Genomic DNA, 15,006 nt, shown 5'->3' on the forward strand with positions numbered 1-15,006 from the left:
GCTTATTTAAAAAAAAATTCACTGTGCCAAAATCAGGAGTTTAGTATTATAATTCAATTTCCAGCAACTGGATGAAATCTGTGCCTCAATAAGATTGACCAATACAAAATTTTGAAATTAAATCAAAGTGTCAAATATAGCTCTAAATATACCTGAATATCCCATCTGTTTTGGACACCCGTGACACCCTATCTAGCATATTTCAAAACAATCTTCAATAAGCACTCATATCTTGAAACAAATTCTAAACTGTGCTTGATATAATAATAATAAACAAGCCAGTCTGCATTTACTACAGAATACTAGAGTTTAACGAGCTTATTTACTACAAACCACGAACTACCCTGTTCCTTTCAAAATCTAAAAGGAGAATATCGGTCAGAGGCCGAAGACTTATCGATCGAAAGTTAGGGGATCTCCCAAAACAGCGCTTTTACTCCATAGTGACCCATCACTAATTAATTAATAACTCGCTAATTATATCACATAATTCGCCCGAGATATGATAAACGAACATGCATAATCTGGAGCAGATTCAATCTCGCTTTCGTGAGATATCGCGTGCATCTAACAGACAGACAGACATACAAGTACCTATCAACATACTTACCGATTAAAATCGATAAGTAACAACTTGAAGCCTCCAAACTAAACCATCAACTCACATTTTCCTTTTTGCTAAGAGATGGATTCTTGGTAACAGCTGCCTTGAAATATCCAAACTAAATCTTTCTCTCGAAACATAAATCCCATCTTATACTAAGACTGACACTTCCTCGTCGTTCTAGCTTTACCTCTCACCTTCAATGTAGCTGCATAATGGTCTTGTCCTTTTCAATACACCCTGAAATAACACAAAGGAAAATACTTGCTTTAATTTGTGTCTGATGTGCGAAATAGTAGGAACAAAGACAATAGTATTATGGAACACAATATTTGAGGTTGAGAGTCAACAGATATAAAATTGGGCAAATGATTAGAGCATGCACTTGATCAATGTAAAAATTAAAAAAGCGTTTTTCTAATAATGCTTTAATAAAATATGTCGCACAATATAAATCAATTCGGATCAAAGGTATATTTGCCATGAAGAAGGCCATAGTTCGCCACTTGTTTGTAGAAAAAACGAAACAGGAATATTCACCTTAGCTAATTCAAATTTATATACTCTGTGGAAGTCAGGCACCAATATCCACATAATTTGAAGTGACACATGGTATAGAGTCATCGACTGGGCCTTGATTTTCAGTTATAATAAAATTTATTTAATCATGATCTGACTTTATAAAGACCCAAGTGCACTGAGAATAAAGTAACATTTGACAGTACACGAAATATTTTAAGCAAATCCAAAAATTTGGCACATCCACCTATTTTATGCCCAAACAAGAAGTTTATAAAAAATATTTCTTTCATCAAAAAAACAAGTCAAATCTACTTGAAGAAAAAAATAGATTTCAGTAATAACTGAAAGCCGATAGGTGCTGGATATCAAATAGCAACGCTTCAAACACTGGATTAAAATACACCCGAGTGTTTCTCTGCTCAAATAGGAACAGAACAGCAAGTTTGTGTCATTTCTTAAAGCTTTTACTCAAACAAGAATCAAGGTCTCAAAGTCACGTCCCCTATTTCCAACTCTCAGATCTGAGCTGTGTTCAATAATTACCAAGACAATACAAATGCAATATTATTATAACAATCACTACAATACAACAACTAAAAGGACGGAGGAACTAAGAGGATTTTGAGAGTATCATTTGGCTTGGACAAATTGGAGCAAAATTTAATTCGACTAAACTTAAAAAAAGGGCGCTCCAGAAGTATGTGTACCAATGGGGAGGTAACTAATTTTGTTCGCCTACTTTATATCAAGTTGTGTAAAGGGACTAAAAAGCTCTGGGCAGGAGGTATATTCACTTGACTAACACAAACAGTCCCCGAACTTGTAATAGAACTAAAAGAAACAAATTGGAATAAAATTATGGCCTAACATGGTACACATACTACGGGGGTACCCAAAAAAGGGAGCATTCAAAGAATTACACAGTTCAATATATGAAGACAACTGTTCGTGAAGAAGCCAGAATGAAAAATCACTGAGCAAACCACCTGATGGCAATAAAGAGTTTAACAATGCTCTCCCTCATGTCCATCACCAATTGGATTTTATCCCAAACCATGTCCCTAGTGAGGCAAAAGTCATACCTCACAGAAAACATACTTCAACCAAACAAAATCAAAAAAGGTTTTCAATTTTACGTATTCTTGAACAAGAACCATTTCGAATATAATGAACTGGGAACTGTCAAATTGCTGGACAAATACTATGGCACTAAGCATGAGACTCTTAGCTTTTTATCCTTATAATTTCCTCATAAAGAGGGTCACTCAAAACATTGATAATCGTTGATATTAAGATTTTTGGCATTGTTGATTTAGTGATTAAACATTTAAAAAATGGTTCGTAAAAATAAGCATATAAAATTACGGTTTATATTTTGCTCAATTCCTGAAGATACCCCCTCGCCCAAATCTTCCCTTGTACTAACATAATCTATCCAGAATTTTCGGGGCAGTCTGGTTGCTTTGTAGGATGGGCTGCAATGAAAGCTTTGTGAGTCTTTAGTTCTTCATCAATCTTCGCTATTATGGGAAACTTTGACATGTCAACTTTGAACCGAAGGGCATTGCCAACCTACGGAAAAATGAATAAAAAACATTGAAAATGGTACTTATAATGAAACAAGGAGTATGAAATACTTTACTTGAAAGCTAAAATTAGTCGGAACAGTGATATAATTTTGTAGATAATGAAGATTTTCTGGTATACAGGTGAGGCTGGAGAGTCAGAACCCGAGCCGTGACGTTCTGATGCAGCTTGAGCTAGAAGACATTTTGGCGGCCACTGCTCCTGAACATCTGATTATTTATTGCAGATATATTTTTCTAATACTTCATGAAAATGATAAGATTTATCAAGTGGTTCTCAAACCGTGGGGTGCGCCGTACAGGGAAGGGGGTGTAGACAATTTTTTGAGGGGAGTGAAGCTAACTGAAAATAAAAATATTTGTTAGATTCTCCCTTGCCCGCCTTATTTTGGATATTTACGTTTCATCCACGTAATTTCGATGTGCTTTTTGAATAAAACATGCTTCCGCCTTACTATCTCTTATTTGTAGCTAATTGTTAGCTATTGGGTGGGCTAGGTGAGGCGTGATATTTGACAACGTCTAAAAAGGGGGCACTGCTTAAAAAGTTTGAGAATAACTGATCTATCCTATTTAAATATTTCATTCTAATGTCAATCATTATATTATTAAAGCATCAAGTTTGATTCTTAAAATTTAAACCTTCATCCCATGGTTTTAAGTCCCGCTTCCACAAAACTATTTGGGTTCATGATTCGGGGTTATACCAACAAACAATATTGGCTCCATCAGAGCTCCACTATGATCTTAAACAGCTTCACAGTCTGGATACAATGAATGACTAAAACACCGAATATTACCATTCCTTGCAGTACCAGTCAGCAAACATGTGGTATCAATTGTAACACCAACCCCTCCAGAAAACAATCCTATCAGATGCTATAATCTCAAATTACCGTATTTGAATTTAAGAAGAAAATTGCCCAACCAAGGGGGTTGGCTTATACATGCATAACTCTGATCGCACTCAAAATCTGGCTTATGCACGCAAAACTCTAATCGCACTAATTATCGTACGTTTCCACCGAGCAGGTTTATATGCAATATCGGCTTATATGCCAAGATATACAGTAATTATTAATCGTCTCATTAAATTGACAGAATGAATACGAACCTGAGGCACAAGGAAAGCATCTGCAGCTGTCAACACATCCCCGACACAATATTTCCCAGCAGTTGTCTTCAAGAATGCTTCAAGAGCAACAAAACCTCTGTCTATAAAAAGATGTCCCCACTCCATTCTCTTCTCTTGGTCATCAAATTGTTGGAGGACGGACAAGTTTTGAATTGGCTGAATACCTGAATTGATAATCTGAAAATAATCAGAATTCAATTAATATGTAGAATTCATAGAGCTGAGTCAATGTTGAGAAAAGTAAGCTGGTTGCTTTGTTCATTTTCTTCCAATAAACTGTTTTGCTTCGTAGGTTAGCTGCTCTGGTGTGCAGGTTTGGATAATACACCGAGATAGTTATGTGCGAGAGCATTGAAATACTCTTCGCTGCCATATGACGGTTCATGTAAACGCTGGGTGATTATAGATTCTCCACCAAGTATATGTATGCATTTGTAAGATGTAACTAAATATATATTACCATATACGGAAAAGAACCCTGTACGCCTACAGCTACACGTATGAAAGGTGGAGAGCAAACAGTCAAGTTATCCATGTTGGTGTGATTTAAAGTAGCCCGAGATGATCTCCATGTCCCGCCACACTGCCCAGAATACAATTTTATTACAACTATTTTCTCACCTACCAGAAACTGGACCAAATTAATGAAAAGTACTCAAATAATTTCCAGCAACTTGAGTCAGTCTAGTCATTACAGCGTGGGTAGCTTTTGTCCAATACACAGTAAATGTTATGAAAATGAAATGACGGTAAATTCAGAGAAAAGATATTCTGATTATTTGGAATTTTATGCATCCTCAGATACTTATTGTATCTGTGTTTTTTTCAAGTGGGTACCTAGTTTTGTGGGCATGATGGCTTAGTGCAGTAATTGCCAACCTTTTTCCGATACATTCTATTCCTCCGTTAACATGCATAAAAACTAAGCTTATTTGCTCAATAGTTTTATTAGAGTTAGCCAGTTTTATGCACAACTAAGAAACCCTCCCCAATTCGAAAATGCTGGCCTAGTAGTTGAAGCGATGACTTGTATCTTGGACTCCCAGTCCCACAAGGGTCTAATAAATTGGGTAGGCAATGCCGCACTTAGAAAAATTCCTGTCTTTATACAGAAATGTAAAGCTCCTTATTAGGATGGGATTTACATATTTATCCCAGGGAAGAGGAAGACCGATGTGACAGCATAATCATATGGCGAACCACAGCCTCTCGTCCGGTTACTAGTCCATGTCGGGTATGGGATTGGTTAGCCAGTTATTAGCTTCAGATCCATTGACTTGATGATGGAAGAAGCCGTATCCGACCAGCGGTTACATGAACCACCATACGGCAGCGAGGAGTCCAGAAAGCCTCTCGTACATAACTAACCCAGCATGGGATTCGAACCTGTGAACCCACGCAGTGTGCCGAGCGATTTACTGCGGGTGATGGATATCAGTGAATGCTTGTACAGAACCTTGCTCAAGAGAAAAAGGCGTGAATGAACGACATATAAAAAAGAACTTACATAGCCCAAATATTCATGAATAATTTTGAAATTGAAAATAAAGTTGAATTTACCTCACAAACTTCTCTGACTTTTGTTTTGGTTGTTAAATCTTCAGGAAACAACCGAACTCCTTGTTTTGGAAACTTTTCATCCAAAAATTCTACGATCGCCATCGACTGGGTCACAGTTTTTCCTTCGATGATGAGTGATGGAACTTGCTTCATTGGATTTAGTGACCTGTGGAAATATTCAAGGAGAGATACATTAATATAGAGCAGTGGTTCCCAACCTCTAATGACTCGTGGCCCCTTCCTGAGGTTTTTGGCACTCATGGACCCCGTTTATCATAACAGTGGTATTTAGAGTGTTATTATGATTGGTAGATTCTAAATCCCATTAAGTTTGCACAATTCAAGCTCAGAAAGTGAACACCCTGTGAAATAACCTTCTCAAGCAATGAAACGAGAGTATCGGTCAGAGACCGAAGACTTATCGATCGAAAGTTAGGGGATCCCCCAAAACAGCGCTCGTACTCCATAGTGACACCTTGTATCCCATCACTAATTTATTAATAACTTGCTAATTATACGATATAATTCATCCAAAATCAATAGGCTTCTGGTCTGACATATTATGAATGCACATGCAAAATCTGGAGCAGATTCAACCTCGCTTTCAAGAGACATCGCTTGCAGCTAACAGACAAATACCTATCAACATACTCACCAATCTCAAGATCGATAAGTAATCAGTTCTGCGGCTAGAAATGTGGCCCCCCTTCAACCGCTCTGTTGTCCCCTAGTTGGGAACCGCTAATATAGAGGGTGTCCACAAAGCCCCATTACCCTTTCAATTTTCTTAAGTCAGTTTTTCAATATTGTTCTACCTAGATTAGTGTATTTTATTAACGGTTATTCTCTTCATTCAATATACCTGTAACAGTCAACAAATAATGTATGGTATCGACGAATTCCTGCAATTCGAAATTTGAAAACACCCTGTATTGAAGGATTAAATTGTCATATTCATCTCATGATTGAGGAGAGCAAATAAGACGGCTCAATGCTATGGTGAACTACAGCCTTACGTCTACTGACCTCTCCATACTGGACATGAAAATATTTAAACAGTCATTTAAATAAATCAAATTATAGCCAGCTGGTCATGAACTAAATAAGGCCGTCTAGCTCTGACATGGGCAAACTGTGGCCCGCTCGGTAATGCAATCTGGCCCGTCTGATGCTGACACAACCATACTAAGACCAAATTTTGATGATTTAGCTAAAAATTATCTCAAGGATTTTGTTGAGATTGCAATTAAATTTAGTTTCGCCGTGAGGCTTATTGTTCTTTGATTTTGCTTTTGTAACACTGTGTATATTATTCCTAAAATTCAACTGTTTTCGTCACACTTACATGGCCCGCCAACCTAGGTGGGCAACATTTTTGGCCCTTTGCCCAAAAACCTTGCCCACACTGGTCTAACCATGATCAGGTGATTTTATCAGCTTTGAATACCTAAATAATAAAATTATAAATGTGAACAAAAATCTAATTTGCTTCTATTGTACAACTGTATGTTTAGAGCGGATACAATCCATAAAAATAAACATACCTGTACTCGTCAGTGCGTTGTTCGCCACCATTGGTCACAAGATGTACCGGAGAATATTCATAATTCACTTCTTTCAATGCGAGAGCAATTCTCACACGCCATGAGCATGAACTCCTCCAATAAGAATACAGTTTCACAGGCATTTTCTTATCAATTGCATAGATTAGATTAAAATCTGATAAAAAGATAACAAATTAACACAAAGAATTTTCTCAGATGCTGAACTTCACGATTTCGACTTGTGAAATATATTAAGTTCATACGACGGGTTGAAAATGAACCAAACTGAATGACACATAAAATAATGGTTGTACTCTTGATTTAAGTTTGCTAAATCAAGGCAAATGATAGACAAGACGCAAGCAACAGGGGCTCTTAAAATAGGTACTGATATTGACAAAGTTTCTAAGCATACAAAGGTATGTTATCAACCACACTTGAAAGCACAGAAAAAACTACATTTGAGAATTTGTCACGTCACGTTCAAGTCACTAAAGCAGAGAGAAAATGTCAATTTCCAAAAAAAAATTTACAAATTATCTTGAACACAGATAGTAAGCAAGCAGTATTTGGAAAATTATCAGTTTAATTTTCTACTCTGATAAGTAAATACCTTATCATGAAACTAGATTTGCAGAAAAATTGTCGATTTCCATGAAATGCATGACTGGGTCAAACATTGATAAGTGAATAATTTATCATAAAAAGAAATTATTAGTTGAAATAGGGTAATAGGGTCAATTTAATCATGTTATTAAATTTGCTTGGAGCTCAACAAATATGCAGGACTGCTAATCGATCACAAGACAAACAAGCAAAAGCATTGCCTCAGTCCCGCAAAAGAAACCTGATAAATATGATTGACATTCCATGATTTAGATCAGGGGTATGCAACCTTTAATACAGGAAGGTCAGGATACAAATAACTGTGTGAAACCGCGGGCGCAGCTTTATTTAACATTCCGTATATGCTCGTTTTATCGTCCGATCTTGATAGAGGGCCCGTTTGAATAGCCGCCCGTGTGAACAGAACATAAAAATAAATAAGGGCCGGTGCTTGAATACCCGCCCGATGTAAAAGCTGATTTTTCATTGGTAGAGAACAATAGGAAATAAGAAGCGCTTTTGTCACAACGCTGTTGAATTTTAAGCGCCGGTAAATAACACTCATGCCTTAGGCGTCCAAGTACATAACAGATAGAATTGATTCCGTAACACCATGGTTCTTGGACTGGGCGCCGCGACGCCCAAGTGCGTCGTTTCAATATTGCTAGGGCGTCGCAAAACTTTTCTTCTTTTGCGGATTTGCACCTGCAGTGCGTAGGAAAAGTCAAAATTTTTGTTATTCTAGTTTAGATCATACTTAAGAACTGGAAATAACAATATATTAATTATTGTAACGATCGAAAATAACACGCGCCCGTGCTTGAATAAGGGCCGGTTTGAATAAGAGCCCGGTTAGTGAGTTGGTTGAAAAAAATATGAGCCCGGGCTACAAAACGAGCAAATATGGTACGCTTCCAAGCAGTTGCAGGTACAAAAATTTTGGTTGTTGATCTCATGATGCGTTGTTTGCTTCGCACGAGCTAGCTGTCAGGGCATTGTTATGTCATAGTCACTGACAAGAAATGAGCCTCGGGTATAGGCTTTGCAACGATTAAACTAAATGAAAAACCTACTGGGTCGCATATTATTACAAATTAGCTCTTTTCTGCAGGTCGCACATTTTTTTCTTGTGGGTCGTAAGTTCCACAACCCTGATTTAGATGGTCCAGATAAAATATCAGAATAATTCTTGAACCAAAATCACTTTTTTTGTGATTTTTGCCGCAAGGATTTTGTGAAATAGAGGTAGCCTATTTATAATAAGCACAATAGTACAGTCGGGCTTAAAATAAATGTAACTTCAGTCACGATACAGAATGATAAATATTAGAAAGTGTAAACGGATGCTGTGATTTATCCCTAGGAACTCATTGCCTAAATAGATGACGAACCACATCTTCTGTCAAGTTAACAATAAATCTAGAGAATTAATTGAAAATGTCAAATCAATGAGCGGAGAATTGGCACAATTGTCTGCAAGACCACGATATTTTAACAGTTACCAGTTCAGATTAGGTATATGATAAGTAAATCATCTTTCCAGATGCACAGCCTTGGGACTTCATATCCGTTCCGGCAATAAGGTTGGTTATTTTTGATATTGAATCAAGAATCAAGATTGTTAATTTTGAACGTCAATATCATTCTTTGCATATTCAAATTGAAAATTAAATCTTATGAAGCAGCACTCAAAATGTATTTTAAGCAAATATTATTGAATATGTTTATCAAGGATATTGCATACAGAACAGTTGCCGGCCAAGTAATAAAATGGAAAAGATTTCAAGGCCCAACAATTTTGTTGGAAATTTTAAATTTAGCCACGTCATAAACTTGGCATTTAATTTGTTTCGTTGAAATGAACGTAATGTATGATCGTTTGATATATGTACAAAAACCATTTGGCAAAAAATTTCTATGTAATGTTGGATTTATAGAACTTTTTTGTGTATCACTGCTATATTTAAAATTTGTTGGTGGCCCAATAGAAAAAGCTCGACGACCCACAATTGGGCTGGATAATTGGATGACACACCAATGTACGTGCCAGGCTCATTTGGCTGATCTCAGAGAGTGTATAATGCATTCATGTTTAATAAATGATGCCACTGATAGGTCATGCCCATATTCGTCAGACGATCTGTATCAGAAAAACTTGCATTTTGAATCTGACCGTTTCGGCAAATTTTGTTATCAGAGGAGGTATTGAGGACTCAGTAACCTTTATGAAATCACGGGTGCAGCCAGTATTTTCAAAATTGATGACAGGGTATTCAAAATTGACAGTGTTTCCGTCATTACAAAATTCCAGGGTTTGTTATACCCCCGACTGGCAAACCTCCGCTGACTATGCCACTGTAGTCAGATTGCTTATCAAAACACTGAATTGCAAAGCACCTGCTAACAAGCAATCTAATAAATCCAGTAGGTGAATTTGAATTTAATTCGGTTCAGCATTTCTAACCTGTTAGTTCAACTACAGCCTTAATTATTCGCTTATAAAATTATAAGCTATTTAATTTCCTACAGTCCAACTCTTGCTAGAATGTCTAATTCAGTCTTATTTAACTGCTGACCAAAGTACTGTTTGTGCGCTGAACTGTTACAGAATTGTCTAAAATAGTCCAGTAGATATTGCCGCAATTCTAAAGAATTTAACGGATCAGCGAGCACGTCGGGGTCATCCTCGTCTCCTTCAAGATCTTCTGCGGTGAATCCATCGTTCACGGAATCCAATAATTCTGATAAAGTCACTCTGGAGTTACCAGCATCGCCATTGCCAAGCTCATCGATCTCGAAGGCATCTGAATGAAAAACATAAGTGACAGCATAAGTGACATAAAAAATAATTCAAGGTATCATGACTGTATCTTTTAAGGAGATTTCTCAACTCGAAAGTCATGCGCACTCACTTCAAAACAGTGGTTCTCAAACTTTTTTATTTTATTTTTATTTTTAATTAGCTTGTCTACATCCCACCCCCCTTGTGGGGCGCACCCCACCGTTTGAGAACCACTGCTCTACAAGGAACAGTTTGAGGATTGACAATGAGTCTATCACATATTGTAGTCTGACCTAGGCAATTATTCGAAGCCAGTAAACACAGATTTTTTAACAAAGCAAGTCCACGCACACATATATGAAAAAAGAGAAAAAATTCTTTTATGACTGAAATTACAGTTGGTCACTGGAGTGCCAAGCGCTACTGAAACTATAAAAAATTATGGTGATGCATGATGCTCACAAAATACTCAATCCCTAGGTAGCGCTAGACAAAAATTTACTATCAAATACCTTCGTCATCTTCATCCTCCCATCCATCATCATCATTCCCGTTTCCAACTCCCGTCTCTGTAGCTTCTCCAAGATCTATTGCATGACCTAACTCGGCAATAAGAATTTTTAATAATTTCAATGGCAGAGGTATAGACGTCCATTTTTCTGGTTCTTTTTTAGCTCGAGATCTCGTCCTAACTGTTGGGGTGTCAGTGAATATTTGATCTCCTTTAACCATAATTTCATTCATGCGAGTGTCATTCGTCGCTACTACGTGTTTGAAAAGTTCTGCTAAAGCTAAAATGCAAACTTTTGTGTCATAATGTCCGTAGAAAAGATTCTGTTTATCGCACCATTCAGTCATTACAAACTCAAGAGCTGTATTGCCTTTCGGGCCTGGAACTTTCGATAAAAACTCGAGTGTCGGAACAAGTTCATGCTTGAATAAATACGCAAAAATTATTAATAATGACTGCGTAACAGTAAGGGTTTTTGCTTGCTGAAGTTTACTGAGAACGGCACGAAGTAGCTGGTCTAGAACTTCTTGTAACTGTGACCCACATTCTCGTATCATGACTCCGACCAAACGACCAACAAATGCAGCAGAATGTTCAGATAGCTGAGGATCTAAGAGATGAGAAGCGACACGCAAAACGTAATGCCAGCCTGAGATGCCTTCTTGGTCTGTCCAGGAGATAACTTGACTCGGTGAGCGAGAAACAAAAGCTCTAATGCAGTCACCGCCATTTTGAATCACAGAATTATCATCCGAACTTGTAACAGAATTCACAACTACTGGAAACAAATTTTTAACAAGTAAATCTGAAAATGGGGGATCCGTGTTACGAATGATAACAGTTAATAATTCCAGTGATATCCCGACCAAATTTGCTGATATTTTAGCCGGCGGTCCGGTGAAAATATTCGCCAATGCGGGTGCGATGTGATCCACGAGGCTGCCGTTACATTTCTTATTGGCCGAGAGAACTTCAAGGACATCAGAACACAAAGACACGATAAATGGATCATTATTGTGACGTAAAAATTGATTGAAAGTTAGTGACGTAATTTGGGGCTCGTATTTAGCCGTAACATCATCATTAACTTTGAGAACAATTCCGATAGCTTCTAAAACTAGAGCTAAAGTTTCAACACTCGCTTGCATTGCAAGTTGGACTAATCCTTCCAAGAGGCTTGCACAATAGGGACTGAGTTTCTCTGTTTGGCCAATCTGCTCCAAATGATCGCAATAATTGCAAGCGGCTCGGACTGCTGAAATCCTAATAGATGGGGGTTGGTTGTCTTTTAACCCATGGACTGTGTATTCAAGAAATTGAGTTAGCATATCTGGTTGCAGCATACAAGTAAATCGGCTTGCAACCCATATAGCACGTCCTACAAGGAAAGGGAACTCAGAAGCTTTTATACTGGGCAGCACGATGCTAGTAATAAATAAATTGACATCAAAATTTGCATTTCCTGCCTCAATTGTTCGTGACACAAGAGATTCCACAGATCCCAATGCAAGCATTAATGCCTCGTAAGATTTCCACCAGCAAGGATGACTCGAAATTCGAGCTTCGTTAGCGAGACGTACATGACGATCCACAGCTTTTATCAAATTTATTGCACTCTCGCTTTGAAACTCTCTACAGCAGGTAAGAAACAAATCTTGAGCAGAAATACGGACGCTGTATGAAAACGTTTCATCATCTTCGTCTTGAACAAATTGGTCAGGGTTTTCAGACCAAATAGAAATCTGTTCTTCTGTAACTTGCATGTATAATATTAAATGATAGATTAAATCTTCGAGAGATTGCTTTACAATTCCACGACAAGACTTCAATTCTAACATACATTCGATGAATTCAAACGTACAGTATACTAAGCTTTCAAAACCTGTTCCTTCACCGTCCGAGTCCACAGCATCGTCATGGCCTTCTACAGACATTACTTCCTTTTTCACATACATTTCAGCACAATTTGTGAATGTCCCCCACACAGCAGGCAATATTTCTGCTATCACATGTTTTATCTCCTTTTCAAAGCCACGAAGCAAAATCGTGAGAGTTTTCATCACTTCTTTCTTTAATCCTGGATCAGAAACCTCACTGTTAGAGATCTTGAGGACTTTTACATAAGCTTGTAAAAAGTTTGGCAGAAATTGACTAACGTTAACACGTAGTGGGTCCTTAGCATTTCCAATTTCACTTGCAAACGAGGCGCATGTGTTAAAAATTGAAACCGCACGACTTCGTACTCTTATGTTGTATAAATCAGTCTCTGTAAATATTTTATAAATTTGTGGCAATAAAACTGGGACAACTGAATTCATATGAGTGTCTGTTACGTCTCGGATAAATTCAGTCAGAACCCGCATCGCACCATGCACTGCATTAGGGTCTTGTGAGGTTAAAGCTTGCATTAATGATTCGAATAATCCAGGCCAGTTCTCAGGCCAATCCCAACCAGCAATAGCAGAAATAGCATATGCAATTGACGTCCTGATTTTCCTCTGCGGATCAGCAAGTCCAATTGGCAACATCTGTCGAATTGCAATCTTTGCGTTTTCACTTGCTTCCGGCGGAGAAAATTTCTCAGAAATAGAACTCCAATGAGTGTCGACATATTGTTTCAATATAAGCGACGCTAACTGTCGTAATGACAAATCAAAGCTTTGATCGACTGTTATTTTCGCAAGATGAACGCAAAAATCTTCTGTTACTTCTAATATTTTGATTTCCTGTTCCGCGGCTCGACGAATATTAGGATCAGGGTTCATTGTTGCTGACAACGTCGATAAGATTTGTTCCGCCATGTTTTTATCGGACTGTGCCATGATGAAGATATATCGAATTCAGAAGAATTGAGACACATATATACAGTGTTATACTAATATATATAAATTGATTTTCATTTAGCACCTATAACATTGCTTTCTAAAAAATAATTGTAAGAATTATATTCTAGTAATTAGTAACCAAGCTCTGAAGTTCCAAAGTCATCAAGCTAATACTGGTACCGGTAGCAGGGTGGCATCAAAATATTTTTTCATCTCCGAGGGGTGTTTAGAGGGTGGTTATAGCGCTTTTATTCTGGACCACACTCTTATTACGGTACTTGGTATTATACACAAATGCCTATCGTATAACTGTATAATAAATACTGAAATGCTGAAGTTTCATCATTTGGAAATATTACAAAGAAAATGCTGATAATTTCTAATCATAGTTTAAAGCAATATCTGGCTTTTACAAATTTGGCTTTCTGGCTTTTACAAATTTGGTGTTTTTGGTTTAACCGGGAAGTTGGACTGAGTGAATGCAAGTGCTGAGGTGACATCTGAACTCATTAATTAGACTCAAGATTTATACGAACTCTGACTCGAAATGGCGACTGGAGTGTTTATGAACTTGTAGTCTACTGTCTGACTGTCATTACAAACCATTAACAACTGCTATTACCGGTACCGAATGTACAGAATGTAAGGCTGTAAGGGGCGCAAGCCCGCAGTGCTACCGGCAGACCGGCTGGACCGGTATAAGTAATGCAGTTACAGAGTTAAGCTTAAGATAACGAACGTCCCATCCTGTCACATATTGTTTAAGATGCTAACTAATTGCTCGAGTCACAGGATAAAAACGCACTCGAAGGCAACTGTTATGCTGAAAATCAATTCATAAATCCATATCAAACTCCCTAAAATCAGCGTTAACGACGACCGCGAGAATGGCGCGAATATGTAGTGGTGTTTCATTTACCATTCCTGAGGTCAGAGGTTAAAAGGATAGGATAGGATTTACATATTTATCCCGGGGGAGAGGAAAGCCGATAAGACAGCTTGATCATATGGCGAACCACGGCCTCTCGCCCGGTTACCAGTCCAGGTCGGGTATGGGATTCGTTAGCCAGTTATTTTTGTTTTCGGAAGCATGGACTTGATGGTGGAGGAACCGACCAGCGGTTACGTGAACCACCCTACGGCGGCGAGTAGTTCAGCAATCTTCTCGCACATGATCATCCCCGCATGGGATTCGAACCTGCGAAGCCACGAAGGGTAATCAGAGATGCGGTGGCGAGCGTATTTCTAAGGCTTAGCACGATGCGCCACACCACCGAGCCACAACAATTTGTACGAGCCTTCATTGATATTATTTTAAAAAGACCAAAATT

The 15,006-nt window shown here is 37.9% G+C and overlaps 2 protein-coding genes across 2 annotated transcripts; both read right to left on the reverse strand.

The window, feature by feature from the left end:
• Positions 1–850: 850 nt before the first annotated feature.
• LOC120330762 (putative maleylacetoacetate isomerase 2) lies at positions 851–7,098 on the reverse strand. Its single transcript, XM_039397672.2, has 4 exons — positions 6,952–7,098; positions 5,408–5,573; positions 3,827–4,024; positions 851–2,698 (listed from the first exon to the last, which is right to left on the reverse strand). The coding sequence occupies exons 1-4, from the start codon at positions 7,092–7,094 to the stop codon at positions 2,558–2,560; spliced, it is 648 nt and encodes a 215-aa protein (XP_039253606.2). The 5' UTR covers positions 7,095–7,098; the 3' UTR covers positions 851–2,557.
• A 27-nt stretch (positions 7,099–7,125) lies between these two features.
• On the reverse strand, positions 7,126–13,771 carry LOC120330752 (importin-9-like). Its single transcript, XM_039397658.2, has 2 exons — positions 10,852–13,771; positions 7,126–10,361 (listed from the first exon to the last, which is right to left on the reverse strand). Exons 1-2 carry the CDS (start codon positions 13,670–13,672, stop codon positions 10,081–10,083), a joined length of 3,102 nt encoding a protein of 1,033 aa, XP_039253592.2. The 5' UTR covers positions 13,673–13,771; the 3' UTR covers positions 7,126–10,080.
• Positions 13,772–15,006: the final 1,235 nt, after the last annotated feature.

Source organism: Styela clava, chromosome 6, assembly GCF_964204865.1.
Source record: "Styela clava chromosome 6, kaStyClav1.hap1.2, whole genome shotgun sequence".
Lineage (NCBI taxonomy): Eukaryota > Metazoa > Chordata > Ascidiacea > Stolidobranchia > Styelidae > Styela > Styela clava.